Raw genomic sequence first — 25419 nt, 5'->3', positions numbered from 1 at the left:
ACTCAACTAATGTCAAGTAAAGTAAGTAAAAGGTTGTATATGACCACAGACACCCAGTAATACAGTTATCCTTCAGCAGTCAAGCGTGTCAACAGTATTTGATGGAATACAGGCAGTACTCGGACTTACGACACAATTGGTTCCTGAAAACTGCGTCTTAAGTCAAAAAGTCATAACTTAGAACTGATTTTCCTGTAAGAACAATGTTATAAATGGGGGATTGGGTCCTGAACCAAGACCCGATGCCCTATTTTCACCAAAATAACCAAGAATTTTGTGCTCAATCAATTATAGACAAGTGATATAGTGGCATTAATGTATTTATGTTGTAAAAAGCAATCAGATTGAGATAAAAAATGTCACATAAGCTAAAAATATATATAGAAATATAGTACAGTAATGTACTAATGGTGCTGGAATAGCAATTGAGCATCTTGAGTCAGGGAGATACGGGGTGCAAAACATCTATGTGCATGTATGAATGTTTGAATTTGTTCACAGGCATGGCATCATCAGCATAGAGCCTGCTCCACCATTCAATATGATCATGGCTGATCCTCTATCTCAACAGCATGCTCCCGCTCTCTCCCCATACCCCTTGACCCCTTTTGGGTCCAGAAATCTATCGATTTCCTTCTTAAATATAATCAGTGACTTGGCCTCCACAGCCTTCTGTGGTAGAGAGTTCCACAGGTTCACTACCCTCTGAGTGAAGGCGTTTCTCCTCATCTCAGTCCGAAATGGTCAACCCTGTATCCTGAGGCTGTGAGCCCTCGTTCTAGACCCCCAGCTAGAGAAAACATCAGCCATGCATCCAGCCTGTCCAGCACTGTCAGAACTTCATATATTTCAATGAGATCCACTCTCATTCTTCTCAACTCCAGTGAATACAGGCCTAGTGGAATCAGTCTGGTGAACCTTCGCTGCGCTTCCTCTTGGGTAAGGAGACCAAATCTGCACACAATACTCCAGGTGTGGTCTCACCAAGGCCCTGTACAGCTGCAGTAAGACATCCCTGCAATGTACCATTTGCCTTCTTAACTGCTTGCTGCACCTGCATGCTTGCTTTCAGTGATTGGTGTACAAGGACCCCAGGTCCCTCTGTACATCAACATTTCCCAATCTATCACCATTTAAATAATACTCTGCCTAAGTGGATAACTTCAAGCTTATCCACATTATACTGCACTTGCCATGTATTTGCCCACTCACTCAACTTGCCTAAATCGCCTTGAAGCCTCTTAATATCCTCCTCACCACTCACATTCCCACCAAGTTTCATGTCATCAGCAAACTTGGAAATATTACATATGGTTCCCTCATCTAAATCATTGATATATATTATGAATAGCTGGGGCCCAAGCACTGATCCCTGCGGTACCCCACTAGTCACCGCCTGCCACTCGGAGTTGAAACTGACATGGAAATTCAAAACAGGTGTCAATTTATAAACGTCGTAAATGCCATTTATCGTAACTCAAATGTCGGAAAGACGAAGACTGCCTGTACCAAGATAATACGGACTCAATGGGCTGGATGGCCTCCTCCTCTACTCTAAAGTTCTCTGGAGAATGCCTCCAGTCTTTACATGGTCTACTTTCTCCTTTCTTTGACCCCAGTAAAATGACCACACTAACATGTACTCTGGCAGTTGAGAGAGCCACACTCCCAGTTGTATTCCCTTACTGACAAGTAGCTATAAAGTACAGAGACAGATATATACGAGTGGGGATCAAGAGGTGGAGGTACAGTGTAGGCTGGAAGAAAAGAACAAATTAAAAGACAGTGAGAAAAACAGGTAGGGCAGCATCTTCCATCAGTGATATTATACAGAAGACTGAAGCAAGGAAACCTGTGAGAGAAGAACAGAAAAAGCAAATGCTACACCACAGATCAACAATCCTGACTATTAGGAAATAGTTTCTGAAGACCATTTGTTGCCTGTGTTTTCTCCCCTCTCGTGCTGGATTTGGGAATGACATTTCTCTAGGACAATGGGAATAATTTCCTGTAGGCACTCAAGGTGCACAACTATAGTGCATACAGCAATCTGGCCATCCGTAGCACTTGATTTTACATTTAATGATTTAAATAGTCAGAAAATAAGGCAGGTTGCCGCCCACTAACACCCGTGTCCAATGTTCTAAAACATTGTTCTATGGTGTGGGTACACAAGTGAAACATTTACTGCAATGTTGTAATTTCTCCAACAAGGCAGGGGCTTTTTTAATATTTATTTGTAAATCCACTGGGAAGCCATACTTTACACTGTACATTCCTCATATCCCCCAAAACCATTCTGTACTTTGTGGTACTTCACACGTGTCTTATTCAGAGACGACCCAAAGACACACTGCAGAACCTTACAATATTCTCAGTATTGATTGCCCTTCCAGACGTTGGGCTGTTACCTCCAGATTACTAAAATGTCGATAGGCACAAGATGGTGAAGTCTAAATTGTAAGGTCGGTGTGTTTAGCTCCAGAAATAAGATCCCTTCAGCTTTTCCAAATGGGTTAATTGCTACATTATACATTTGAGTGGTTTGTTTTTGCAAGTTTTACTTTATAATTAAAACCAATGTCTAACGTTACCAAATTATTCACTGCGATTGTAAAATTTATAAAGCGACATGTGCAAAGGACAAATCTGAGTGTTAGCGATTTAAATTCACAGGGTGATTGGACAATGTCACACAGTCACTGGCACTTGAACAACCAGCAGAAACTATTGCATTCTTGCTCTTTCCATTCCTTCAGTACTGGAGAGTTGTAAGTGTCTCGGTGTGTTTTGGTGCAGTGCTGCTTCTGCAGTGTTGTCAAAACACTGAAAGAATTGTCACTGCAGGCAAAGGAGGATAATCAATAACACTGGAGAAAACCTGCCCACAAATATGGTGAGACTCAATGTGCCTACTGTTTAATAACAGAGGATAGTTGGGGGGAGAAGATAGAAATACAAGGAATATAAGGCTTTATTTCAAATGCACCAGGACAAATAATTAACTTTAAACAAAAAACAGCTGATGCTCAGTTAGACATGGAAAGAGAGACAGCAGTGTTGCAATAGTGTGACAAAACATTGGGAGAAATGGGTGAGCTTGTTGTATGAGAATAAATTCCAGTGTCGTGAACAGGATCTGACTTAAACACATGAACTATAGAAAGTTACAAACAAAGCACAGGCCTGATGGGCTGAACGGCCACCTTCTGTGCTGTATCACTCTATAAGAAGCTCTTCCTATATCAAGTTGATTAATCGGGCAGCCTTGCATGTGGCAAGTACTTTCTGTAAATGTTACACTCGCTCCCTGTAACACTTTCCCCTTCACGCTTTATTAATAACACTCCTCATGTTCTTAAAAAAGTCTGGTTTGTTGACTTGCTGGCAGCAACGCCATAGAATGTTTTATTTTGGAATTGTGGAGGGAGAGAGAAAATAAAATCAAAACATTGATTGGAAAAGGATCAGGAACGGTCATTTATCCCTCAAAGGATTAAAACAAATGGTTTCTTCAGTTGGCAGTAACGCTATTTTAAAATCACAAAACAAAATCATAGTTCTGAAAATATAGAAAAAGATATAAAAGCCAGATCGGGACTCCAGCATCAAAAAGTACTTAAGGATTCAGCCATGTCTCTCCAAGCACTCACTTTGGTACACAGTGAAAACAGGCACTCACTTACAATTTCAGCAATATTACAATGAAAAAGCATCAAAACCTTTCAGAGAAGCATCCATATCTTTGCAGAGCCGGTACAAATCACTACCCCTGCCTGATATCCTCTCCCCTGTGAACAAAACAGAAAAAAAAGATGTACTGTTTAAGCCACAGCTGCCAAGTATCTCGATACTTTCATTTTTAACTAAATGGAAAGAATCAAATGAATTCAATGCAGTTTGAATTCAATGCAGTTTGAATTATTTTATATCAAGAATAGGAAACGGATCTTTGAATATCGCCATAACAAATGATAACTATGACGGCACAGAGAGAACTGATATGTTTTACCAGAAACAGCTCTCCAATTAAGATGGAACTTTTCTGTCTCATTTGCTTTCTATTCTATTTCCATGCAGTTACTTTGAGAAAAATGATCACTCCCTAACTCGACAGATTCAATCAATGGTAAAGGTAGGTTCACACTGCTGGCCTTCCATAGGGAGTTGGGTTTTACTGACAGCAGCAACATCGATGTTATATCTCACAAGCTTCTCCTTTCAGCGCATTCAATGTTTTGATTGTCCATAAGGGTGAGTACATTCCATGAACAGAAACTCATGTGTTTTATTGCTTGTGTGTGTTTTCGGCCACATGGGTGGTGATCCCATTGGGTGCGGTTTCTCGGTCAGGACAGGTTGGGACCGCCTGCCTTTGGGGCACCTTTTCTAGCCCCTTCCTCAAGCGAGGTGAGCAGAGGGGACCCGAAAAAGAGCTGCTCAGATGTGGGTGCTGCTGCCAGGGAGCTATTTCTGTCTAAATCCAAGAGCTCAACGACCATCAGGCATCCACTGCCTACAAGCAGATTTGTGACTGCAGATCTCCAGGTTCGACACCACTTGTCCATCGCCTTAGGGCTTGGGTAGAGGGCTGCATGGCATGGCAAGCCATGATGATTGGAAGAGTGCCAATCCCACTGCAGCCTTCATCTGTCTTCATAGCCATTGATGTGCACGTGTCTCATTCATCCACCTGTCCCACTGTTGAGGCCATAAAACAGATATTTTAATTGAGGTTTGCCCCTCTAGGTCAGAGTATCAGGCTCACTTTGTGCAGGTTTTAGCTGGATGGTCTTGGTGGAAAGGTGAGCTATGAGCAGAGCCACAACCTGTTTGTCTCCCTGGGATGAGAGGACCAGTACCAGAGGAAAGTAGTACTCAGCAGATCCTTGAGCCCCAAGTAGGCTCTCTGTAAGTGCTTATTGAATGAGAATTTATTTTCAATGAATGCACTGGAATCCCAGCTCACAATATTGGGATCCAGCTTTTCATCCACCAGATTCCAGTCACAACTATACTGCTTGCGTAGAGCAGCCAGCCTGCCCTCTTCCCTTGGGAGGAGGGGGGGGGAGACGGTGAAATGCAAACAGCTGAGGAGGAAACAGTCTACTGCTGTAAACTCCTGGGAGCAACCTGGAAATACATTAACCCAAATGCTCTTAACCCAATATGGATGGATCAGGGAAGCACAGGGCATCAAGGACCGAAAATAATTGCATTTAAAAGATACATATTTCTTCAAACATTCTTCTTTTGCCCTGGAACTTGGCAGGTTCCCTTCAGGGAGCAATAAGAGTCAATCACATAGTCACAGACGGCCAATTTGGGTAGAAACGGGTTGCCAATGGACATTTCACGAGTTGCGTTTTTAACAACAATCTAATCTGTTTTTATGAATTCAGGTTGTCACAGTGGCAGTGACCTTCAGGTTGCTGATCCATTATTGTAACCATAACAGTACCACAGTCCCATATCTGTGTGTGCAAAATTATTCAAAGCAGCAGTGTAATAGAAGGCCTAATCCCTGTGAAGACTGATAAAACTGTTTCATTGCAAATCCAAAAGTACCTTGAAACAAAAAAAAACATGTAACTGGTTTTCAAACTCTAATAGAGTGACAAAATTACTCACCATCTAATACTTTTATTTTCGGAAAGATTTCCAGCATTGCACTCCGATATGAAGTATTCATACAAACTGAAAACAAAGGACTTCACAGTTACATCTTTCTATAAAAACAGTAGTTCTTGCATCTAAGCCATTCGCATTTCTCTTGAGCACCCAGAGCTTTACAGTGCCAATAGGGTGTTAACATGGAAGCAGCAATTATTTTATCCTTTGAAAGCATTTTAATATCTCACATAAAATATGTGCTGCATCACGCCTCTACAGGCACCATTACATGGTGACTAAGTAGCTTTAAATGAGTCACCCTTTCTTTAACCTTGCATCATTTCTTGCAGCCAAGGTACCATAAATAATGGAAGGCTGAGGATTTATCTTCTGCTGCTCTACTGATGCAATCCTGCCACTTACACAGGCGAGAAAACATAACAGGAAAGGAATTAACTGGATTCTTGTCCAATTATTTTATTGCTTTCGAAGATAAAAAGACTCACATTTATCTCGAGCCTCTCGTGACCTCAGGACATCCCAAAGTGCTCTACAGTCAATGAAGTAATTTTTGTTTTGAAGTGTAGTCACTGTTGTAATGTTTGAAAACACAGAAACCAATTTATGCATAGCAAGCTCCCACAAACAGTAATGTGACAATGGCCAGATACTCTGTTTTACTGATTTTAGTTAAGGGACAAGTATTGGCCAGGGCATTGGGGATAACTCCCCTGTTCTTCAAAATGGTGCCATGGGATCTTTAACATCCACCTGAAAGGGCAGACGGGGGCCTCGATTTAATGTCGCATCCGAAAGACCAAACCTCCGACAGTGCAGCACTCCCCAAGCACTGCACTGGGAATGTTGGTCCAGATTTTGTGCTCAGGAAGTGGAGCTTGGCCCATAATCTTTTGACTGAAAGGCAGGAGTGCCTTGAACTAAACCATCATGGAGAGGTAAGTAAGCTACCTGGATTACTGAAGTTGCAAATGGTGTCTTTCAATCGAATTGTCTCCAGATTCTTCAACTCAGAGAGTGAACGAAGAGCATCAACACTAGAAGACAGTGCAGGTATTTAAAAGCCATACTTCACCTAATGCTGCAACACCTAAACGTAGCAACTTTTACTAAATATGGAGCTGTGAAGAACACAATATAAACACGATATAAACTATATAAAGGAAAAAAAATTGCAGATTTACCTGCTGATAAGGTTTCCTGATAAATTGAGGTTCTGCAGATTTTCGCAGGAGTTCAGGGGATCTACAACAGCAAAAAAAACATTTTTCTTTTTAAATATAATCTCCCATAGGTAGAGGCCAAAGAATGCAGGTTTTTCCACTAGGACTTGTATATCTCTGAAGGCAGGGGAGACAGCAGGGGGTTTACATCGCCACCTGCTCTTACCAAGCTGGAGGTGGCACTGCTGCCACATACCCAGGAGCATAAGCTGCTTGGTGGGAAGTTGAGGGTGGGGCGGGGGCTCAGACACTGCCCAGAAGACATGGGATGGAGCACATAGGCTGCCCAGCAAGGGAGTGATTTGGAATGCTTCAAAACTGCACATTTTAGGTAACCCACCTTATTCAAATCCTCGATAGCGGCAAACCAGAGCTTACAGGCATGCTCTGCTTGGTCACAAAGGCACTTCTGGGAATTCATGTTCAGTGTAAATCACATTTCAAAAAGAAATTCATTTCTGGCAGGCTCAGAATTCTTTGTTCAATGATTCAAAGAGAGAGAGTTCAGAGGTATCGGGTACAAACAGGGATCTGGAAATCCACAGCAGAACTTACTTCAATAATGAGACTTTAGATTTCCTAATTCCATCAAAGAGAAACATGATTTGTTCTTTGTAAAAAGTAAATCCTTAAAGACCTGTTGTAGATGATCAATATCCTAAATATGTTGATGCCCACAAGATGAACATTGCTAAAATGGACTAACTGCTATAAAGGATTAAATCTGTTACAGTTTACAGTACAGAAACCACATGATCCTCCTCCCTCTTTAATTACCTCCTCCCAAACTTTTCCCTCAACTCTATATGAATCAAACCTCATTTTTAATCTCGCAATACTATCTGCTTCAACCACTATATGGTTGCTAGTTCCGCGGTCTCACTACATTCTGTATAAAGAAATTCCACCCAAATCCTTTACCTTATAAATACACTTCAATTTATTTGATGCTTCTCCATCACAACCTCTGAGTGATAGAGAATCGCCAGCCCTCTAACTAAACTTTTTGCCTCTCGTACAATAGCTATCATGCCCCATTCCTGCCTCTCTCAATTTAGCCTCTGGTCACCTGACAAGAACAGCCCCAATCTTACTGTTGTGTTATATTACCTGACTGCAGCAAACAGTCTAGGTAGCTGCCTGTCTGAAAATGCAATCCAATTTTCCAGGTGCCATGAGCTAGCCAGCTTTGCAAATTTTGCAGGCGAGAGATTACTAGTAGGATATAGGTACCTCCCAACTAAAGCCCAACAGTCACATTTATGTGAATATTTCTTGGAAGAAATAATGTTAAAATTGAAGGAGTGGCAGAGGCTATGAATCTGTGCAACACTGAGGCAGCTTGACATCATTGTTACCTTCCTCATTATACTGACTTGGGGAGCAGGTTACGGGGAGGTGGTGGCATAGTGGGATTGTCACTGGCTTAGTATTCCAGAGACTGAGGGTTGAAATCCCACTACAGCAGATGGTGAAATTTGAATTCAATAAAAATCTGGAATTAAAAGTCTGATGATGACCACAAAACCATTGCCGATTGTTGTAAAAACCCATCTGGTTCACTAATGCCCAATAGGGAAGGAAATCCTTACCTGGTCCGGCCTACATGTGATTCCGGACCCACAGCAACATTGTTGACTCTTAAATGCCTTCTGAGCAAGGACAATTAGGGATGGGCAATAAATGCTGGCCTAGCCAGCGACGTCCACATCCAATGAACGAATAAAAAAAAAATTGAACATCCATTATCAGGGCAATAACATGGTGTCATGAGCTACAGCTAATGAAGGGCAGTGAAGACTTCAATTCATGTAAGTCACAGTAGGACGACCCAAAGCACTTTACAGCCAATGAAGTGGAGAAAATGCAGCAGCTAATTTGCCCAGAGCCAAGTCTCACCAATAGCAGTGGGGAAGGGAAAGAGCTATCTGGTTCTTCTTAAAAATAGTGTCATGGGACCTTTCACATCCACCCAAGTGGGCAGTGGGTTTTGTATAACTTGTTGGTCATTCACTGGGTAGAGAGGGAATCGGCAGCCAGTGTTTCCTTAAAATAGGTTTATTCCAACCAACCCCTCCCCCAAGGGGGTACAGACTCCCTTTTCCACCATCCCCACCCCCCCAAACCACTGATGGAAACCGGTTCTTATATATACTTAAGAATAATGCCCTAACCTTTCCCCAGTTAGTAACAGCTGCTCTCACTTACAACTAGAGCATGCACTTCATTGTGACAGAATTGCAACATTTACAGGTTTAACATCCGACAGGCAGTATCTCTAACTATGCAGCATTCCATCAGTACTTCACTGGAGTTTCAACTGAAGTCGCTGGAGTCAGACCTGTCACAAAGTGCAGCAAGACTCAAAATGCTACCTAATAACTGGAGCAAATTTTTGCCCGAGTCATTTGAACACCAACCAGAGGGGGCATTGTTTTCCAGGGTTTCCAAATTTAGTTCAATGAATTCTCATTTCAGCTGGATTCAAACCCATGTCTCCATGTAGATATGAACCTGTACAAGACACTGGGGGAACAGGACTGAGTCATGTCCATTCCAATAGCAATGGGCAGGCCTGGGCATTTCAATTTAGACTGTAACAGCAATAATGTTTAAAGGTTTGTCCTCCCATATCAGTTGCAACAAAAATGAAAACCTCTCTCGAACATTGATTGAAACACACGCAGTACTACATTGTCAAGTTTTTTTTTAAAAAGAAAAAGCAGACTAAGAGGGAATGACATACTGCTACACAAAGGGCAGACAAACATCCCCAGCTATGCCAACATTGCAAATCAACATACTTTTAACGAGGCTGCGTTTAATGCCGTGTTACTCGAGTCATGCTTGTGGCTGTCAAACATCTTATGCTTAAAAACGTCCTCCTGTAATGGGAAAAAAACCCTCCAAAAGAAACAGAAATTGTACATCTGTCTCCAGTGGGCATAGTAGATCCACAACACTATGATCCAGCCAACATTTATCCCTCAATCAATAACATTAAAATTGGTGGCTCTTATTGCACTATTGTTTGTGGGAGTTTGCTGTGCGCAAATTGGCTGCCATGTTTTGTACATTACAACAGTGACTACACTTCATTGGCTGTGGAGCGCTTTGGGACATACTCGGGCTGCTATAAGTGCAATGTGAACATAAAATTTTCTCTGTCTAAGGTGGTATTTATAACTTCCCCATCATTCGGTCGTTTGTCAAAAAATATCCACTTCTGCTGAAACGACGTGAAGAACCTGTCAGTGCAGAAGACCAGAAATTGCTGCAAAACCACCTGTTGAAACCACACATGCTTTGAACAAAACAAAAGGCAAGTGTTTGGATCCTCCTCTGCTTGGATTTGCTGAAGCTGCCTGGCAGACCAAAGTGACTCACCATCCTGCTGCGCTTCCCACTTTTGTTCACGTTTTCAGGACTTGGTGTATAAATGCAGTAGAGTTCTAATAAATACAGTAGAGGCTGTTAAGGTCTAATTAATCCTGGTCAGGTCTGCACCAGCGCGCAGCTAAATGAGCAGAACACAACTACTTTATTGAGGAATGAAATGTTTGAAACCAAATTTTGGTAATTTAAAAACAATTCATTTATTTTTCTGATCACTGCTCAGCTGTGAAGACAGGATACGTTACTACAGATAATTAAATCTCATGAGCTGCAACTGAACGAGAAGCCATTGCAGAGGTACACACTGACTCCAGATTAGATTCTATGAGGAAGTACTCCCATGACACAATTGTACATTCGCCACATTCAACATTTTATTTTGTGGCCATAGACTACAATCATCTAATAAACACTGTCCTGAAGGCTCCAGAAACAAACACACTTCATAACGTTTGTAGTAGTCTAGGAACATCAGATTTTTGATCCCTTATATTGAGATAGCAGATCTCAGCCAATATAGTACAGGGGCAATACAATTAGTACCCAAGACGGGGAGGAGAAAGAAATAAAACAAAATTGCATTGCTCTTTCAGTGAGCTAGCACAGACATGGTGGGCCAAATGGCCTCCTTCAGTAGGAGTGACCACTGCCCAGCCCTTGTGAAGACAAAGTCTCGTCTTTACACTGAGCATACCCTTCATTGTGTTGTGTGGCACTACTGTCAAGTTAAGTGGGATAGATCCAGAACAGATCTAGCAGCTCAAACCTGGGCACCCATGAGGCACTGTGGGCCATCAGTAACAGCAGAATTGTATTCAACCACAATCTGTAACCTCATAACCCAGCACCTCCCTACCATTACCATCAAGCCAGGGATCAACCTTGGTTCAATAAAGAGTGCAGGAGGGCGTGCCAGGGGAAACACCAGGCATACCTAAAAACGAGGTGCCAACCTGGTGAAGGTACTTGCATGCCAAACAGCAAAAGCAGCGTACAATAAGCAAAGCTAAGCAATCCCATAACCAACGGATCAGATCTTAGCTCTGCAATCCTGCCACATTCAGTCGTGAATGGTGGTGGACAACTAAACAACTAACAGGAGGTGGCTCCACAAATCTTCAATGATGGGGGAGCCCAGTGCATCAGTGCAAAAGACAAGGCTGAAGCATTTGTAATCATCTTCAGCAAGAAGAGCCGAGTGGATGATCCATTTCAACATCACAGACACCAATCTTCAGCCAATTCAATTCACTCCACGTGATATCAAGAAATGGCTGAAGGCATTGGATACTGCCAAGGCTATGGGCCCTGACAACATCCCAGCAATGGTACCGAAGACGTGCTCCAGAACTAGCCACACCCCTAGCCAAGCTGTTCCAGTACAGCTACAACACTGGCATCTACCCAGAAATTTGGAAATTTCCACAAAAATTCCACAAAAAGTAGGACAAATCCAATCCGGCCAATTACTGCCCCATCAGCCTCCTCTTGATGATCAGCAAAGTGATGGAAGGTGTCATTGACAGTGCTATCAAGTGGAACCCACACATCTACTAATGCTCAGTTTGGGTTCATCCAGGGCCACTCTTGAGCTTATTACAGCCTTAGTTCAAACGTGGGAAAAAGAGCTGGACTCAGAGGTGAGATGTGAGTGACTGCCCTTGACATTAAGGCAGCATTTGACAGTGTGGCACCAAGGAGCTCGAGCAAAATTGAAGAATGGGAATCAGGAGGAAAATTCTCTGCTGGTTGGAGTCATACCTAGCACAAAGGAAGATGGTTGTGGGTGTTGGAGATCTATCACCTCAGTTTCAGGGCATCACTGTAGGAGATCCTCAGGGTAGTGTCTGAGGCCCAACCATCTTCAGCTGCTTCATCAATGAGCTTTCCTCCATTAGAAGGTCAGAAATGAGGATGTGAGCTGATTTACACAACGTCCATTTGCAATTCCTCAGATACTGAAGCAGTCCGTGTCCATATGAAGCAAGACCTGGACAATGTTCAGCCTTGGGCTGATAAGTGACATGTAACATTCGCCTTACACAAGTGCCAGGCAATGACCATTCCCAAACAAGAGAGAATCTAACCATTTCCCCTTGATATTTAACCACATTAACATCATAGAATCCTCCATTTTCAACATCCTGAGGGGGGTTACCATTGAGCAGAAAGTGAACTGGACTAGCCATATACATACCATGGCTAGAAAAGCAGTGCAAACACTGGGAATTCTACAGAGAGTAACTCACCTCCTGACTCCCTGTCCACTGTCCAAGGCACAAGTTAAGAGTGCGATGGAATACTCTCCACTTGCCTGGATGATTGTGGCTCCAACAACACTCAAGAAGCTTGACACCATCCAGGACAAAGCAGCCCACTTGTTGAACACCCCACTCACTAATTAACATTCATTCCCTCCACCACTGACACCTAGAGGCAGCAGTGTGTACCATTTACAACATGCACAACAACTCGCCAAAGCTTCCTTGACAGCACCTTCCAAACCTGCAACTTCTGCCACCTAGGACAAGGGCAGCAGATGCATAGGAACACCACCACCTGGAAGTTCCCCTCCAAGCCACACGCCATCCTGACTTGGAAATATATCGCCGTTCCTTCACTGTCGCTGGGTCAAGATCCTGGAACTCCGTCCCTAACAGCACTGTGGGGGTACCTACACCACATAAACTGCAACGGTTCAAGATGGCAGCTCACCACCACCTTCTCAAGGGCAATTAGGGTTGGGCAATACATGCTGACCTTGCCAATGATGCCTACATCCCATGTGAGAATAAAAAAAACTCTGAATCAGTTGAAACATGTTAAGTGACATGAAAAGGCGAGCACAGTTCAGCCTGCTGAAGAGAGCTAGACTCTGATGAGGACAGAGATGAAACTAAATATTCCTGAAAAATACTGAAAGGGTTAGGTGATGTCGGGTGTGGGCATAAAACCAGCTGAGCTGAATGGTCTGGTTTTGTGTTGTTAATTTGTGTGCAATTCTGAAAAAGGTGGATACTGGTTATTAACTGGGAGGACTGGATAACTGGTGCTTAAGTAATGAGAAGGATGACTTGTGTGCTGTAACATAGCATGTTTAGAATGATGGAAATTGAGGTGAAAGGAATTTATACCACAGCCCTGAAAAAAACCACCCTCAGACAGTGGCCGAGTAAGTTCCAACCAAGAAAAGGCCCTGTGAAAGGCCAGAGCTGAGGATCTGGGACTGAATGGGAGGATCTGAACAACAGGAAGGCTGCACAGAAGCTGCGAGAACTGGCGGGTGGGTGATCTGTAGGATGGCCACCTTGGTTACACCAGCTGACGGAGAGGTTGGGGGGGGGGGGGGTTTCAAATCTGTGATGTTCCCCAGTAACCACTGCTGGAAAAGGTCAGTGTGGACTTGAGAATTGGGCAGATGGGTGGCAGGTGAGAACCAATCCAGAGAAATGTTGAGTGCTTCAGGTGGAGACTTAAAAAAAAAATCCAGGAAGGGGTTTTAATTAAAACTAAGGAAAGCAAATAACGTGCAATGAAAATAAAAACAATATGGAGGGCCCTCCTGACTGACAATAAATTAACAGCAACAATATTCAATGGCAGCAAGGAAAGCAAATCCAAAGCTGGAATGCATTAAAAGGTCAGCACTGAGCAAAATAGTGAGGTAACTTTCCAAATCATCAGTGTGACTGCACTTACAATACCGTGGACAAGTTCCACAATAAGGATATCGATGCTACTGAAAGGATAGTGAAGAGGACAACCAGATTATTGAAGAAATGGAGGGATTTGGATAAGAGGAGTGATTATGTTTTCACTGGAAGAGAGTTTGATGGGGTGGCATGACTGCTGAAGGGACTAGATAACGGTGACCCTGTCGAGCTGTTTCTCCTTGTCCAGTACTGTAGAAGCAGAGGACAAGGTCTGCAATTGAAAATGGAGGGAAAATTCAAAACTAATCTGTGGAAATATTATTCCAGTGAGAGCGTTTGCAATCTAAAAACAGGCTCCTGAGAGAGACAATGGGAGAGATGATGGCGTTGATTAATTTGAAACCTGCCGTGTGCTAAGAGCCACATGACTTGAGAGGGGCTATGGTTCCCAGAGCTCTTGACCACCGAGGGTTTTCCTCACCTCATGTCTGGGCTCTTGTAAACTCACTGAGGTTAAGATTGATCGCTAGGATTAGTCAACAAATCTGATTTTGTTGTACCATGTGACTAGCAGGATGGTGGAAGGTACACGGGATGGATTTTGGTCTTTTTCTATATTTCTATCCTGATGGTCTAATCATTGCTCTGTTAAATGCCACGGCAGCAGCCGGTGTCGTTTATTGCAAGCTGCTCCCAATCCGGTTAATGTGTGTTTGAGGTTACATCAGTTGCTGCGTTGTCATATTTGCCATCTGTTACAATCATTGGCAATGCCCAAACCTTCATCAAGGACAACAGTCACAATGCCTTAATAAACAGATGTCTCAATATTTAATTCCTGCTGGGTCCTTCAATGCTTGAAACAGCTGTACTTAAACAAAAAACACTCAGATATACACACCTGAGGGTCTTCATTAGTTGATCTCTCCGAATTACATCCACGCTCTATTCTGCAATGGTGACTTCAAAAGGCACTTGACTGGCAATGAAGCCTTGAAATGTCAAGGCTCACTGCCCTCCAGTGATTTTGGTCCAATACTCCCCACACCAACTCCGCCAACTGCTGATGTCTTTCCTGCCTTTTTAGCTGTTCTTTTACACAACACCACCACCTTCCTATTTCACTCCTACTAGAAAAGTATGAGTAACCTTCTTCGTGATTCACAGGTTGAAGAATGAATAACTACACATGATTCAAGGTTTAAAAAAAATTCTAAAAACATCTTGGTACCGTGGTACACAGTGTACTGGTAATTTTAAGTAGGTACAACCAACAAAGATATCTGCGATAAGGAGCCACAGATTTATTTAGAGGGCAATATGTTCAAAAGAATGTTTTTATAGCTCAATTGGATGTCACAGAGAACTCAACTACCCTGACCTTTGGTCCATTTATCTGATTCCTATGTTGACTTTTCGATGGCCTTAATTTCCTGCTAACTTTTGCATGCGGTTTCTGTTAGTCACACTGTGGCACAGCTTGGTGTTGGACAGTTCAGGGCAAGGATACAAAGGTATTCCTAGTCTCTAGGAGAAAAATCAAGGGATATGGAGATCAGGTGGAATTGAGGTCCGTCATGAAGCTATTAATGTATATAATATTGGAAAACATTTTTCTTTTAAAATAGAGGTTTAGTCTGTGGGTATGTCTTAATTGGATTAAAGCCAGCTAGTCTGGGTGCTTTGATGTGTACTAGTTTTGATATGCAAGAGAGATAGCGTGCATTTGCATTTTTTGAATAGAGCATTCAAGAAGTGGTGTGAAAACTGACACCTATCTAGCAGATACCAAACAATATGTTTAAAATAAAAGCAAAAAACTGTGGATGCTGGAAATCCAAAACAAAAACAAAAATACCTGGAAAAACTCAGCAGGTCTGGCAGCATCTGCGGAGAGGAGCACAGTTAACGTTTCGAGTCCGAATGACCCTTCAACAGAACGTTGAATATGTTCACAATATGTTTATGTTACTAATAAAATTGGTACTATGAAAGGGGTTTTGTTAGAAGAGGCTGGTGATACAATGAGAATTTACATTCAACGGGTGGTGGTAGGTATAACTTCAGCAGTTTTCGGGTGTGCAGAGCAGAGGCAATGTGAGATCAAAAGGCAGCTGTAAGCCTCCAACTGTCTCCACAGGAACCAGAGTGAAAAGAGCCAATTTTGAATTTGTAAAGTGAAAATGCGTTGCCTGGTGTTTGGTTAAGTCTATGGGTCGCTGTTGCCTTAATGGAGATTAGTATGGGAATTTGTTAAAAGTTATGATAGTAATTTGAAGCCATGTGTATACACATTTTAACCTTTGTAAATTAATAAAATGTTTCATTTAGTTTGATGTAAAACCTCGAGAACTGGTGGTCTGATTCTTAAAGTTGCATCTCAAACATAACATTTAAAATTATAGGTTATGACAGTTGTTTAAAGTTTTCCTCGGGATTTTTAAATAACTCAGCTTTACCAACTGTATCGGTCATAACAGGTCAAAGATCGCCTGGGATATGGCCTATTCCTGTTAGGCTTGCATACAAAATCTTGACTGACACGCCAGTGCAGTCCTGAGGGAGTGCTGCACTGTCGGAGGTGCCATCTTTCGGATGAGGCTGAGGCTCCATCTGCCAGTTCTGGTGGATGTAAAAGATCCCATGGCACTATTTCGAAGAAGAGCTGCAGAGCTATCCCCAGTGTCCTGGTCAATATTTATCCCTCTATCAACATCACAAAAGAAAGCATATTATCTGGTCATTATCTGTTTGTGGGAGTTTGCTTTGCGCAAATTGGTTACTGTGTTGCTTAGATTAAAACTGGGGTTACACTTCAAAAAGTACTTCGTTGGCTGTAAATTGCCGAGACATCCAATGCTCAGGTAAAGCGGTATATAAATGCAAGTCTTTCTATTTTTTTATGCCAGGCTTCACTCTGTTGCTCATGATGTTACTGGTGGCCAATTTGGGCCAAAGAACTCAGTGACAGTACAGCTACACCAGCTATTAGGACAAGCAGGGCACTTGCCTTTGACTACTGAAGTGGTGTTTGTATTAAATTTGTTGTGCAGTTTTCTTCTGCACAGCTAATAGCCCAGGAAGCTCAGATGAAGCACTAACAAGGGAGAGATAAGGCAAAAAGTAGTTATGAGTACTTATCTCGTTCCACAAGCAAGTACAACAGGCTGTTGGGGCGCGTTACAGTGTATGTGAGAACAAGGCACATTCGAAAGACCAAGTTCTCTCAGTCCAAACCAATATTAATCACTTGAAGGTGGGAAAAAATAATCGCCAAACAGATTTAACATCCTAGTTCTTATAAAGCTTATCACACTGTTCATGGATCAAGAAAGCCAGCTTACCAAGATTGGAGATCCTATTGGCTGACAAGTTGAGCACTGTAAGAAGTTTGAGTGATGAGAGCGGCGTGAGGTTTGAGATGTCATTTCCTGATAGGTCCAGTCTCTCCAGGTTTACACAGTCTCCAATGCAGCCAAGATTGCAAATCCCTGCAGTAAGCAACACTACAAAAAGTAAGATAAAAGCAAAAAACTGCGGATGCTGGAAATCCAAAACAAAAATAAAAATACCTGGAAAAACTCAGCAGGTCTGACAGCATCTGCGGAGAAGAACACAGTTAACCTTTCGAGTCCGTATGACTCTTCAACAGAACTAAGGAAAAATAGAAAAGAGGTGAAATATAAGCTGGTTTAAGGTGGGGGGGTGGGACAGGTAGAGCTGGAGAGAGGGCCAGACATAGGTGGAGATAGCCAAAAGATGTCATAGACAAAGGAACAAAGAGGTGTTGAAGGTGGTGATATTATCTAAGGAATGTGCTAATAGGTGACATTAAGGGTAGAAAGCAGGACGAGCAAGGTACAGATAGCCCTAGTGGGGTGGGGTGGGGTGGGGGGAAGGGATCGAAATAGACTAAAAGGTAGAGATAAAACAATGGATGGAAATACATTTTAAAATAATGGAAATTGTGGGAAAAGAAAAATCCATATATCTCCCTCCCAGAACCATGATAGGGTCCCCCTTGTCCTCACTTATCACCCCACCAGCCTCCGCATTCAAAGGATCATCCTCCGCCATTTCCGCCAACTCCAGCATGATGCCACCACCAAACACATCTTCCCTTCACCACCCCGGCGGCATTCCGCAGGGATTGTTCCCTCCAGAACACCCTAGTCCACTCCTCCATCACCCCCTACACCTCAACCCCCTTCCACGGCAACTTCCCATGCAACCACAGAAGGTGCAACACCCGCCCCTTTACTTCCCCTCTCCTCACCATCCAAGGGCCCAAACACTCCTTTCAAGTGAAGCAGCATTTCATTTGCACTTCCCTCAATTTAGTCTACTGCATTCGCTGCTCCCAATGCAGTTTCCTCTACATTGGAGAGACCAAATGCAGACTGGGTGACCGCTTTACAGAACACCTATGGTCTGTCCGCAAGCATGACCCAGACCTCCCTGTCGCTTGCCATTTCAACACTCCACCCTACTCTCATGCCCACATGTCCGCCCTTGGCCTGCTGCAATGTTCCAGTGCAGCTGAACGCAAACTGGAGGAACAGAACCTCATCTTCCGACTAGGCACTTTACAGCCTTCCGGACTGAATATTGAATTTTAGATCATGAACTCTCTCCTCCCTCCCCACCCCCTTTCCGATCCCCCTTTTTTCCAATAATTTATACAGATTTTTCTTTTCCCACCTATTTCTATTATTTTTAAATGTATTTCCATCCATTGTTTTATCTACCTTTTAGCCTATTTCGATCCCTTCCCCCCACCCCACCCCCACTAGGGCTATCTGTACCTTGCTTGTCCTGCTTTCTACCCTTAATGATCACATTCCTTAGATAATATCACCACCTTCAACACCTCTTTGTCCTTTTGTCTATGACATCTTTTGGTTATCTCCACCTATCACTGGCCCTCTATCCAGCTCTACCTGTCCCACCCACCCTTAAACCAGCTTATATTTCACCTCTTTTCTATTTTTCCTTAGTTCTGTTGAAGAGTCATTCGGACTCAAAACGTTAACTGTGTTCCTCTCCGCAGATGCTGCCAGACCTGCTGAGTTTTTCCAGGTATTTTTATTTTTGTTTTACCACAAATAGTAATCCTTTTTTGTACTTATTCTTGGCAAATCCTTAAATTGAAGAAACGGTCTTCTGTTTTGGCTTTTTCTTTTGATTTTACTTTCTAATATTTGATTTTGCAAACTGAAGGAGAGTCATATTTTTCCAATAGTGCTTGACAACAAAAATTCAGTCATGTACTATTGAAAGCTGCAAAATGAACCTAGTACTGATCATTTTTTGAAAATAAAATGGCTGCAAAAGGAGACACAGGAAACTGAGCATGTTGCATTAGGCAGTGGTGGGCTGTGTCGTGGCAGTTTGATAACACAAGTTCCTAGTGTGCACCTCGTCATGCTGTGTGGGGTTTAGTCACGTGACTACCACTGACATGGAGGGCTGAGTGGTCTCCTTCTATGCTGAAATTATGGTGCTTCCCCCCACCCTGAGGAACACAAAAGGCAGAGGGTTACGCACAACACTTCACAGCGGCAGATTTCAAAGCACAGTGCGGAAACACGCTGCTACGCTCCCTCCCCAAGGGAAGAAGTGACACAACATGGGGAGAGTTAAGAAAAAAGGCAGTGGAGCAGAAAAGAGACGAGCTGAAGGGAGAAGGGAGAGAGAAAAGAGTGCGCTTTTTAAAAATATAAGCATAAATACAAGCTGCAGAGTACTCTGCAAGGGAGCAAGTAAGAGGTTGAGGGGGTGATTCTTGTTCCCACGCTGGAAATAAGAAATGAGCAGTTTATTAACATAATTTTAGCATGATACAGACTGTGTTGTTAGTTATGGGGGTTACATAAATTTAAACACTCGCTATGTTACCACAGATAAATTGGTTTATCTTCAGATTTATTCAGCTACACACTTAATCAGCAGCGAGAAAGAATAATGTCAATTTATATATTAAACAGATATAGCGCACACGTCCATGATTAACAACCTGATAATTACAGTACTAATTAGACTGTTGGCTGTGAAAAACGCAAGCCACATCTGTCAGCTCACAGGGACATAAAAGATCACGTGGTATTATTCAAACAAAGGTAAAAAAGGCTTCTCGGTGTTATGGGCAATGCTTAACTCCCAACCATCATCTCAAAACAGATATTATCTGGCTGTTCATCTGCTGGGTGGGTGAAAATTTAGTTACTGTTTTGCAACAACACACCACTGCATTTCAAACAGTAAGCCATTGGTTGTAAAATTCTTTGGGAAGTAATTGAAATACAAGGCACTAAAGTATATAACAGTGACTAGGTTATTAGATTAAGCAACATATTAATGCTCTACTGAAACTAACTTTACTGCATCAGGTTAACCCAGTGTCTTCAAAACAAGCTGGTGCAGACTGGAATATTCATCAATTTGACAGAATTTGTGAAAACTTCTCCACACCAGTGCGCCAATGACCCCTCTACTCACCAATATTCTTCAGCTTCAGGAACAGAATTGACTCCAGGTCAAATTGTCCAGTTTTCAACTTGAGCAGCTGAGCTGTGATTTTTACATTTTCATCTCCTGAAAGCAAAAAGAAATAGGAAAGAGACATGGGGCAAGTGCAGGCTCAGTGTTGGAGTAGGGGAGGCAATTGTCAGAGGTGGTAAGATGTTGGTGGGGGGGGGGGTCAAAGTCAGATGGTAGGGGTGGGTGGGAGTCCAGGTCAAGTGGTCAAAGAGGGGGTCAGGGTGAGATGGAGCATGCAGGGGGCAGGGCTGAGGGTTAGGATCAGCAGGCCAGAGGGGTTTGTCAGGGTGAGGTGATGGGGGGGAGGGGTTGTCGGGTCAGGGGGAGGTTTGGGTGAGGTGATTGGGGATGGAGGGAGGCGGTGTCAGGGTTAGATAGCTGGCGAGGTTGGGGGAGGTGACTGGGGCTGGGAGTCAAGTGTCAGGTGGTCAGCAAGGCTGGGGTCAAGGGTTAGGTGGTCAGAGGGGGCTCAAGGATTATGTGGCCAGAGGGGTGGCTGGGTTAAGGATCAGATGGATGGGGGTGTGTTCAAGGGTCAGGTGGCCAAGAGAGGTTCAAAGGTTGTGTATTGGGGGATCAAGTGGAGGTACAAGGGTCAGGTGACCAGAGGGGGGGGTTCAAGGGTCATGTGTTTAGAGGGCAGTCAAAGGTCAAGTGGTTGGAGGGGTTAAGGAGACAAGATGGGGGGGTGGTCAAGGATCAGGTGGGGGGGTGGTCAAGGATCAGGTGGGGGGGTGGTCAAGGATCAGGTGGGGGGGTGGTCAACGATCAGGTGGGGGGGGTGGTCAAGGATCAGGTAGGGGGTGGTCAAGGATCAGGTGGGGGGGTGGTCAACGATCAGGTGGGGGGGTGGTCAACGATCAGGTGGGGGGGGTGGTCAAGGATCAGGTGGGGGGGGTGGTCAAGGATCAGGTGGGGGGCGTGGTCAAGGATCAGGTGGGGGGGTGGTCAAGGATCAGGTGGGGGGGTGGTCAAGGATCAGGTGGGGGGGGTGGTCAAGGATCAGGTGGGGGGGGTGGTCAAGGATCAGGTGGGGGGGTGGTCAAGGATCAGGTGGGGGGGTGGTCAACGATCAGGTGGGGGGGGTGGTCAAGGATCAGGTAGGGGGTGGTCAAGGATCAGGTGGGGGGGTGGTCAAGGATCAGGTGGGGGGGTGGTCAAGGATCAGGTGGGGGGGTGGTCAAGGATCAGGTGGGGGGGTGGTCAAGGATCAGGTGGGGGGGTGGTCAAGGATCAGGTGGGGGGGTGGTCAAGGATCAGGTGGGGGGGTGGTCAAGGATCAGGTGGGGGGGTGGTCAAGGATCAGGTGGGGGGGTGGTCAAGGATCAGGTGGGGGGGTGGTCAAGGATCAGGTGGGGGGGTGGTCAAGGATCAGGTGGGGGGGTGGTCAAGGATCAGGTGGGGGGGTGGTCAACGATCAGGTGGGGGGGTGGTCAACGATCAGGTGGGGGGGTGGTCAACGATCAGGTGGGGGGGTGGTCAACGATCAGGTGGGGGGGTGGTCAACGATCAGGTGGGGGGGTGGTCAACGATCAGGTGGGGGGGTGGTCAACGATCAGGTGGGGGGGTGGTCAACGATCAGGTGGGGGGGGTCAATATCAGGGGGGTCAAGGATCAGGGGCGGGTCAAGGATCGGCGTGGGGGTCAAGGATCAGGTGGCCAAAGGTGGGGTGGTTTGGGAGGGGGGGTTCAAGGGTCAGGGGGCAAGATGGGGGGGTCAAAGGTCAGGCAGCTAAAGGGGGTGGTCAAGGATCAAATGGGCAAAGGTGGGGGGGATGACAAGGGTCAGATGGGAAGTGTCAAAGGTCAGGTTTCCAGAGAGGGGGAGGGGAGGGGAGTCAAGAGTGTAGGGCGGCAGGGCCAGGGGTTAACGATGGGGAATCAGGGTCAGGGGTTAAAAGTTCTCTCGCCACCGCCGGTGTCCACTCACTCCCCGCTCGGCCATTCGCCTCCATCCCCGGCCCCCGGGACCGAACCGCCCGATCACCCCGGGATCCGGTCAGTTTGAAGGCGGATGCCCTGTTACCGGGGTAACAGCTCCCCAGGCTTCTGCCGTCAACCGACGCCAGCGCTGACATTCTGTCGCAAAGCGAAACTTCACGACCGTAAATCGGGGCTGCGGCTGCTGTTGCCAACACTCCAGGCTTGGCCTGGAGTCTCCAGAGATTAACCACCTGGAGCATTAAAAGAAAATAGTGAGGGGTCATCCACCTGATTTCTTTAAAGACGTTTATTCCTTGTCAAAAAGAAATGGAGATGGTTCAAAGGGCCGTTTGACAAGATGAGGCAGGAGGTTATGTGATAAAACCTTCAGGAATCTGGCCAGCCAAAGTTGACAACTCTAGATTTTGATGTTGCCACCAGCTTTAATAGTTTAATATGATTTTGGAATTAGCAAAACTTTTATTCTGGATATCATATATTAAAATTTCATGTCAAAAATATTGCATGTCATTGAACAAAAGAAAAAGGAGCAGGAGTGGACTGTACAGCTTGGCAAGCCTGCGCCATTCAATACGATCACGGCTAATGTTCGGCTTCAGCTCCACCATCCCGTTATCCCCTTGATTCCCCAAGAGACCAAAAATCTGTCTATCCTTCTCTCAACCTCAAATATATTCAACGATGGAGCATCCCCAATTCTCTGGGGTAGAGAATTCCAAAGATTCACAATCCTTTGAGGGAAGAAATTTCTCCTCATCCCAGTCCTAAATTATCAGCTCCTTATTCTGAAACTGTACCCACCCACCGTGTCCTTTTGTCTAAACATGTTGCTGCAGAGCTGATGATGTGTAAAATCTCCAAATACTAAGATCCAGGTGACAGGCTCCCAGAGGACAGGGCTCCTGCGAGACGGTGCGAAGGGATTGACATCCAACTATGAGCTTTGTGATACCAATGTAGGTTGAAATAAGGAAAGATAAAGAGAAGCTTGTCATTGTATAGAGCCTTTCAGCAAGGCAGAGCACTGAAAATTGCTTTACATCCGATGAAGCACTTTTGAAGTGTGGTCACTGTGTATGTAGGAAACACAACTGCCAATCTGAGCACAGCAAGCTCCAACAAGCAGCACTCCGATAATGAACCAGATAATCTGTTTTAGGTGCTGGTTGAGGAATAAATGTTGGCTGGGACATGAGGAGAACTCTTGTGCTCTTCTTTGAATAGTGCGACAGGATTTTCTACATCCACTTGAGAAGGTGGTCAGGACATCGGATTAACATCTCACCTGGAAGACAGCAGCTTTGACCCTCAGCACTGTAATAATTCACCTTTGACCAACACCACCAGAACAGATGATCCGGTCATTTATGTTAATTTTATAAATTAAAGTTAAGTTTGTACAGGTGCGGGTGCACTCATTGGATCATTATTTAAGCTTTTTGTGTCTGGCCGCCATGGGTCATCAGTAGCTTTACTGGTGCTGCCCTGGGAAATTCGGCAGGGCTCCCACTCATGCTGGGTCTGTGCAAACCAACACAGGCTGATCCAGAAATATGGGCTCAAGTTGTGCCGCCAGTGCTTCAGACAATAGGCTAAGGACGTCGGCTTCATCAAACTGGACTAAATTACAAAAGGAGCATGGGTACGTTCTAATGCAGTATTAAATGGAAATGCAGCATATGTCAACTGCCTACTGTCTTCACCTGGAAGAAGCAAACTTTTGTGACGCTCCATTTTAGTAATTAAAATTAAATTGTCCTTAGTGCTCAAAAAAAAAATAAAGAGACGCTTATTGATGCTGGGTGTTGGTTTGCAGAGTCAGGGGCTATACTTCTGCAATGTCTCACTTTCTGAATAAATCGAAAACTGAGTAAAGATTGACTTCTGGTCCCCTCCTTTACCAACTGGCTGTCAGAAGTTTAACAATTTATCTCGTTGCACTTGTACAAATTGGCTCCTATGAAGCAATAGTGGGCTGAATCTTCCAAGGAGTGGCCATTGAATTGCCACTCTGCTCCTATTTTTTTTACACAGTGTCAGAGCACTGTATTTCTCACCCAGACTTCCGAACTGGACCTCTTCAGAAATGCGGAATGTACCTATTCTCGGAGTCCTTCTTTGAAGTGCAGAATCGTTGGATGTAGTCAAGCCACACCAACCTTTTTCCAGCACTAACTGCCGTATTCTGGTAAGTCTTCATTCACTCACACAGTGAGAAGCTTTGGGACGTTTTAAATAGCTTTTCAGTGCGTTAGTGAATGAGTGTGAGTGAGGTAAGTGGGTAGGGTGCCAGCTGGATAGAGTGGTAGGGCAGCTAGAGAGGCAGGGTGGGTAATGTGGCAGGGTGGGTAGGGGGTTAACTGGCAGGTTGATAGGGTGGTGAAGTCAAATCGGGTCAGTGAGGAGTCAGCAGGGAGTTGGAGGGTCAGTGGGAGGGTGTCAGTTGTATAGTTACCCAGGAGTTAGACATGGTTTTTACTTGTCTAATATTTCCTGGGTAACTATTCTAGTAAGTGAATCAGAACCCTCCGAATTTTTCAACTCTAACTCAGAGTTAGAGACTCATTCGGAGGATTTCGGAGGCAGTTGATACTTCCTGGGCAATTCCTACCAAGTCCTTGCACTGGGACTTCCGAGGGTCCCCCAGCGCCTCATCCAGTGTACCTTGGGGGCATAACCATTCGGAAGATCTGGGCCATTGCCTTTAACAATATGTTATCGGCTGTGAAGCATAGCCCACAAACAAAAAACAGTCAAACCACGTGGTAACTAGAAGGAATAACATTTCTTTGAAACTTTCACTAACCCAATTAGCCCAAGAGCAGCTACAATTCTTTGATTTTTATGAATTTGTGCTTGTGTGTGAACCTTGGTGGGCTGGAATCGATGTCAGGAATCCAGGAGTGCTCTTGAACAGGAGCACAGGTAATTTATAAAATTACCTTCACTGCATTATAACTGAAGTTGGAAAAGGTAATTTGTTTAAGTGGTGGAATTTATTTGGGCACGAATGAAATATTGCTGAAAGAAAG

General features: G+C 44.3%; 1 protein-coding gene and 1 pseudogene across 3 annotated transcripts in view; one reads left to right on the top strand and one right to left on the bottom strand.

The window, feature by feature from the left end:
- lrrc61 (leucine rich repeat containing 61) overlaps positions 1–22517 on the bottom strand; it is a 29615-nt gene extending 7098 nt beyond the window's left edge. Inside the window, exons 1-7 of one of the 2 annotated variants that reach the window (XM_078532263.1) lie at positions 22374–22517; positions 20402–20497; positions 17248–17394; positions 6816–6876; positions 6583–6668; positions 5632–5697; positions 3723–3791 (exon numbers count right to left, since the gene is read on the bottom strand). In XM_078532263.1, coding sequence (XP_078388389.1) covers positions 3723–3791; positions 5632–5697; positions 6583–6668; positions 6816–6876; positions 17248–17394; positions 20402–20497; positions 22374–22398 — 550 coding nt within the window. In that variant the 5' untranslated portion in view covers positions 22399–22517. The remainder of the gene's footprint in view (positions 1–3722; positions 3792–5631; positions 5698–6582; positions 6669–6815; positions 6877–17247; positions 17395–20401; positions 20498–22373) is intronic. The other variant, XM_078532264.1, reaches the window with a different exon arrangement.
- Positions 22518–22564: 47 nt separating this feature from the next.
- LOC144669969 (small ribosomal subunit protein uS14 pseudogene) lies at positions 22565–24011 on the top strand (annotated as a pseudogene). The gene is made up of 2 exons (XR_013573806.1): positions 22565–22638; positions 23612–24011. The product of XR_013573806.1 is annotated as a small ribosomal subunit protein uS14 pseudogene (transcript).
- Positions 24012–25419: the final 1408 nt, after the last annotated feature.

The sequence above is a fragment of the Cetorhinus maximus genome, chromosome 30, assembly GCF_964194155.1.
Source record: "Cetorhinus maximus chromosome 30, sCetMax3.hap1.1, whole genome shotgun sequence".
In the NCBI taxonomy this organism is placed as follows: domain Eukaryota; kingdom Metazoa; phylum Chordata; class Chondrichthyes; order Lamniformes; family Cetorhinidae; genus Cetorhinus; species Cetorhinus maximus.
Note: the sequence above shows the minus strand (reverse complement) of the source record. Positions and strands in the feature narration are given on the sequence as shown.